The 5,875-nt window shown below is 40.9% G+C and overlaps 1 protein-coding gene across 1 annotated transcript; it reads right to left on the bottom strand.

Moving 5' to 3' along the window:
- Positions 1-912: 912 nt before the first annotated feature.
- On the bottom strand, positions 913-4,813 carry LOC143441608 (uncharacterized). The gene is made up of 4 exons (XM_076930503.1): positions 4,666-4,813; positions 3,773-3,932; positions 2,831-2,962; positions 913-1,006 (listed from the first exon to the last, which is right to left on the bottom strand). Exons 1-4 carry the CDS (start codon positions 4,793-4,795, stop codon positions 952-954), a joined length of 477 nt encoding a protein of 158 aa, XP_076786618.1. The 5' UTR covers positions 4,796-4,813; the 3' UTR covers positions 913-951.
- Between the last annotated feature and the right edge of the window lie 1,062 nt (positions 4,814-5,875).

Here is a 5,875-nt window from a genome sequence, read left to right as displayed (position 1 = left end):
GCCACTTTATTTTGATGCCTCACATTGCTGCATTGTTCTTTTTTCTCCAAAGCATGCTCCCCTTCCTTTTGTCCACTTTTCCTCCAGGGACCTGCACCTTCTGCCCACCAGTTAGCCATGGCTTTGTTTACTGACAGGTCAGGAAATAATTAAGAACAGGACTGTAACATCAAAACTGTTTTCTATAGGTAGTTGGGGCACCTTTACCATAGTAGATCCCACAGTATATTAGAAAATGTTTCTTCTGATGAATAACTGTTTCTGGTGAAGTTCCCCTGAATTGTGTGACTTCTGAGACTGTGGAGGAAGTAATCCTGTGCATCTCCAGACTGGTATTGTCAAATCCAAGAGCAAAAAGTTTCACCTCTTTTAAGAGTGATGGACAGATATACACAGAGAACTTCAGTATAGGTACAGAGCTTCTTCAGTTCCAAGACTGAGGTGATCAGGTGGTTTGCTGGCTCAACAAGTAAAGTCCTTTTTGCCAACTCTCCAAACCAGAGCTCCTTCCCTTATACCTACATGACTGAAAAAAAGGAGCAACCCACCTACAAATGTCCTCTGACTTTAATGTTGAGGGTGCAGTGCGTTACTCCCCACTCCAAATTTTTCAGTGTTTTGCTGTTAGGTTTCTTAACTGCACTCAGTTCTTTTATAATGACCACTTTGTCTTAATCTTACATTTTCTCTCACACTTTTCTACATCTATTTGCTCTACATTTTACTTCTAATTATCACTGTAAACCTCATTAAATGTGGTCAGTACCAATCATTTCATGCATTCTTGGAATTTCTTCTTCCATGTTAATTCATCTTTTATGTTTGAATTTAGCTTCACTCAAAATTTCAAATTGAAAGAAGAATGCAGCCAGTTTTTTTCCTTTTCTAGTTTTCATTTATTGAATTTTTTTATACAACACATTCTGATTGCTCTCCTCTCCACCAACTCTTCTAAGATCCTCTCTCCCTCTTCTTGTATGTGAATTCACACCCTTTCAAATCTCTCCTAGAAAAGAAATAGCCATTTAGATAATATTGATAAACCAGCCTACCTCCATCTTAGTCTTGAAAACTGTCTTACACTAAAGAAAAATTATGTTCATTGCTGTTTATGATTAAATACATTTTCAAGGATTGGCCTATATCTTATCAATAACTGTAGCTCAAATGGATCTGTACTACCTGTTCCAGAATTGCAAAAATGCCTTTCTATTTCTTCTCAAGATAATGATGACCACATGTTGTTGTGACCACCTGTTATGATCACTTTGGTGTGATGCTCACCTTGAAACCATGTTTCTGTATCACGTTGCTGTTATGATCCACTTGTTATGTTTATGTTCTGCTTCTGCAACAACACTCATTTGCCTGGAACTCTCTATGAAGACTATGTTTTAAACATAGGCAGAAACGTTGAAGCAGAAACTGAAGCAGAAGCTGTGGAGAAATATTGCCTACTGTCTTACTCCTCATGAAGCCTACTTTCTTTTACAACTTAGAACAATGCCTAGGGTTGGCAACACACACTAAGCTGGACGCACTAATATTGATAATTAATCAGGAAACAGTCTAATAAAGTAGCCTATAGGACACTTTTATGGAGGCATTTTCTCAGTTGAGGGTCTCTCTTCCCAACTGATTCTAGCATGTGTCAAGTTGACCATAATCTAGCCAGCATATTTAACAATTATAAATATAGTGAGAAAAAAAGAATCAAGGAAACAATTCCATTCACAACAGCCTAAAAAAGAGAATATTTTTGGAGTGCACCTAACCAAGTACATAAAAGACATCTGAAACGAACATTAAAACACTGAAGGAACTGAAGAAGACACTAAAACATAGAAAGATCTCCCATGACCAGGGACTGTTAAGATTAATATTGTGACAATGATCATTCTATGAATAGCAATCTATAATAAAAATGGTACATCAATGAGGTGCCAATTTTTATTCTTCACAGAATTAGAAAACAATTTTAAGTTCATGTGGAAACACAAAAGACATGGCTAGCCAAAGCAGTCACAAAGAATAAGAAGACTTTGGAAGGTAACTCAGTACCTGATTTCAAGTTACCGGAGTCTGACTCAGACAAATAATCATCATCCTTCGGTCTTGATTTGGATTTTAATTTTGGGGACATGCGTTTTATCTTTTTCTTTAGAATGGCTGAGTCATTTCTCTTTGGGCCGAGGGACTCTATTTGGTTTGGATTTCTTCCCCTTCAGATTTTCTATCTCTAAAGTCTGATCTAAATTTTGGGGCCTACTGGATGACCTTTGAGAGGTTGCTCTCTAGAGAAATTAAATCTATTACAAGAATCAACTTTTCTTTCTTTCTTTTCTTTTTTCTGTCTTTTAAATTTTTTCACCCCCTTAATGACTGCCTCATGAGTGCTTATCTGTTGCTGGTACTAGAAAACCATCTTCAGATAGAGGGCAATTCCCCTCTGAGAGAGGAGAGAAGAACCAACATCAATACACTCTTTCCATTTTTGTCATGGATCCCAGATCTTTAAATCTCTTGTCAGAGCCCTAGAGGTTCAGTGTTACTTGATATTCCCATCAAGGTGGAAATGTTTTCTATGTAGAGGATCTTGAATTTGGAAGAATAAAGATTGAAAGGTCTTACAAACTTATACACTTATACACTCTTCAGACTTAGGACACCTGAGTCCAAGACTTACAAATCCATGACCCTTTCATCAAGGCAGGGTTCCCGTTAAGAAACAGATAGTATAGAACCAGAGCCCTGACAGTTGTTCAAAGTCCTAGAAGGACAGAAGCATTCCCTGCCTAGTGCTGGGGTCTCAGCTGTGTCAGTCACTCACCTGTAGGCATAGTTTTCTTCTATGAGCTCCTTGTATCTCTCCATGGCATCAGTTATTGACTCAGTAATTCTCTGGATATTCATAATGGTCTTTTCATGGTTTCTTTTCATGATATTGAATTCGATGTTCATCCTGTATGAGGGCATGGACCAAGGAGCAAATATTTCTCTAAGGATCATGTGCAAAACAGCTGTATCCAGGACTACCCCAGCCAATAATATATGCCACATCCTTGCTCTTTGGAACTGGGTCCTATTGGTGCTGATTAAACTTATAATCCTGGGCACAGGATAGCAGGGCCAGGGGACGAAATGGAGGGAGCAGACCTTCCAGAGCATCCTGTGTGAGCCTGAAGGAATACACTAGTTCTGTGAGAAGTTTCTCCTAGTCACAGATTGGGCCCAACAGATATCTCTGATGACTTTTCTTTTATTTTTAAGGCAGGGATCTCAATCCTTGGTTCCTATTATTACATAAATTCTCAGAGGACAAAAATAGTATTTCCAGGGAGAGGCTTAATAATACTTTCTCCCCCCAGGAGATTCCTATGTGACACCAGTGCAAACACAAGGGGCAAAGTACCCTGTGAATCAATTTGGGCATCTATGGACTCAACACTATCCTGACCGCAACACTGTGCATCAGAAAAATCCTCAAACCCCATCAAAGGTCACAGAGCCTTGGATCCTGAACAGCACACACACAACTACATTCACACACATACACACCAACTCACCCACAAACACAATTAGAATGCCAACTAAATCCAGGGAGGTGCTATAGTTTCAGAGTATAAAGACCAAACTCAGGAATGCAGTGATGACCTGCAGGCATTTCATTCACATACTGAGAGGCAGCAAGTCTGACCAGGTCCTTCCAGTACATCTTGGGTTAATAGAGAGGGCACAATACAGTCAACAGGGGACTGAGCATAATTACTACCTGTAGTTCAAATCATCATAATTGTACAGGTTCAGCATTTCACTAATTTCTTCCTCCTCAAAGCTCATCTTCTTGATCTTCAATTTCAGTTCTTCCAATTTTGTCATCTGCTTCTGGTTATTGATGGTGGAATTCTGGGATGATGTTTGCCTAGCAGAGCCTGGAGATAGATAAACACTTAGGAATTTGCAGAGTTAATGTCTCAGAGGCAGGAGAGACCATTCTGAGTCCCAAAAAGAAGGGCGAGGAAGAGGAAAAGCTAGAGATAGGGTGAATCCCAGAGGGAGCAGAAAAGCTATCTTTGAGCTGTTCTGCTCAGCTACATCCCTCTTCCCAACCTTCATCATCATACATATGCCACACTCCCTACTACAGGGCCCCTTGCACTGAAATCCATAAGCTGCCTCACACATGAAGATTTAGGGATCATTGTCAGCTCCTATCAGATGTGATGCAGGTAATTCCTGGAGTTCATATTGCTTATGAACTCCATATTCATGAAGGTCTAATCATGTGTGTTGAAACCCAAAGCATCTAAGACCCCACACATGACCAGGGTAGCATCCTTCTCTGTTCTGTCCTCAGAGACTCCTTTAACCTGCAGTCATCTAGAGGATGAAAGGCTTCAACTCCTACCATGAATGGACACACTGTTAATCCCATAGTGCCTCCTCCTGACATTCTTTGCCACTCAAAAGGAAATTAAATAGCTCCCAGAAAAGTAGCTGCAGGCTTGTCAGTACCCGGCTCCCTGTCAAACTAATAATCAGAAATTGTTGACTCTTGTTCTGCCATTGAAAAATTCCAAGGCTCCAGCTTGTAAGGCATACTCATGGAAGCCCAGCTCAAGCCTATTTCTCCAAGGAAGTTCCCCAACTCTACCCAGGACTCACTGTGCCTTCCCCAGAATGATTTCAGTCTTCCTTTTTTACAAGACAGGAGGCCAGCTTCTTTCTTACTGGGAGTGGTCTCTCCTTGATCGCCATTCTCTTTCCGAAATAGCCTAAACAGCCTGGAAAACATGCCTGTTTGTGAACCCAAAAGGGACTGAGGAAATATCCCACAGGCAGTTGTTGTCACCACAACACAGGTGACATCACAGAAGATTCTACTTCTTTCCTAGATACAAGAGATTGTCCAAGGAAGGCATTCCAGATGATGCCACTGGGAACTGCCATACCCCTACCTGCTAACTAGTTGTCCCCAAATTGTCCAATTTCTGGGGTGTCCTTTCCTGGAACATCTCTTTTTTTTTTTTTTTTTTTTTTTTGGTTTTTCGAGACAAGGTTTCTCTGTATAGCCCTGGCTGTCCTGGAACTCACTCTGTAGACCAGGCTGGCCTCGAACTCTGAAATCTGCCTGTCTCTGCCTCCCAAGTGCTGGGATTACCAAGGCGTGTGCCACCATGCCTGGCTTCCCGGAACATCTCATGTGACCCGGGGAATACCCTTTGGCAACTTCTCCATTCAAAGTTAAAGATTTCTCTCTGCTTCATGATAAGTAAATTGCTTTGGATCGGGAGAGTTGTTTAGGACCCTGACATGGGTAAGAGATTTTTGTTAGATCCTAAACCTCTGGGGACGATGGATGTGGGAAATTGTTCTCAATAATAAATATAACCACCTGAGTCAATTCATGTGCCATACAGTCCTCTGCCCCAGGTTTTCCCTGTTTCCCAGAGGCCAATATCTTTCTGATATACCATTAATTGTATAAGACATAGATAATATTTTCTTTATGTTTAGTTTGGGTATGCAGGGGATTGTTTCCTTCACACATTAAGTTTCTGATTCACTGTTAGTCTCAGAAATCAGATCTATTCCAGCAGAACTTCATAAGACTGAAGCATCCACTGGAAGAAAAATACTTCCTCAATATGTAATGTAACTACATTACATTCCTGAAATGTAATGTAGTTAAAGAGCAACATCAACCATCTCTCGCTCTCCCTTCCTAGCTTTGCACAGATATGCCCTCCACTAGAGGCATGTGACCTCTGCTCCAGGCTCCATCCTGGCAGGATAGTCTGAAGCTTCACCCCAACACTGGCCAGCTGACTTTAAATGGTGATTCTTCCTCCACCTATGCCCTTAAGAGCACCTT

The sequence above is a fragment of the Arvicanthis niloticus genome, chromosome 3 (genome assembly GCF_011762505.2).
Source record: "Arvicanthis niloticus isolate mArvNil1 chromosome 3, mArvNil1.pat.X, whole genome shotgun sequence".
In the NCBI taxonomy this organism is placed as follows: domain Eukaryota; kingdom Metazoa; phylum Chordata; class Mammalia; order Rodentia; family Muridae; genus Arvicanthis; species Arvicanthis niloticus.
This window is presented reverse-complemented; position numbering and strand designations above follow the sequence as displayed.

What these genes read in the sequence shown, in the direction of transcription:
- LOC143441608 (XM_076930503.1), bottom strand. Translation starts at nt 4,795, where the DNA reads ATGTTTTCCAGGCTGTTTAGGCTATTTCGGAAAGAGAATGGCGATCAA. An exon ending in TATGATGATTTGAACTACAG is followed by an intron (nt 2,963 to 3,772) that starts GTAGTAATTATG and finishes GCCCTCATACAG; the next exon opens with GATGAACATCGAATTCAATA. An exon ending in GAAGAAAACTATGCCTACAG is followed by an intron (nt 1,007 to 2,830) that starts GTGAGTGACTGA and finishes TTTCTTTTCTAG; the next exon opens with GAGAGATTTGAAAGGGTGTG.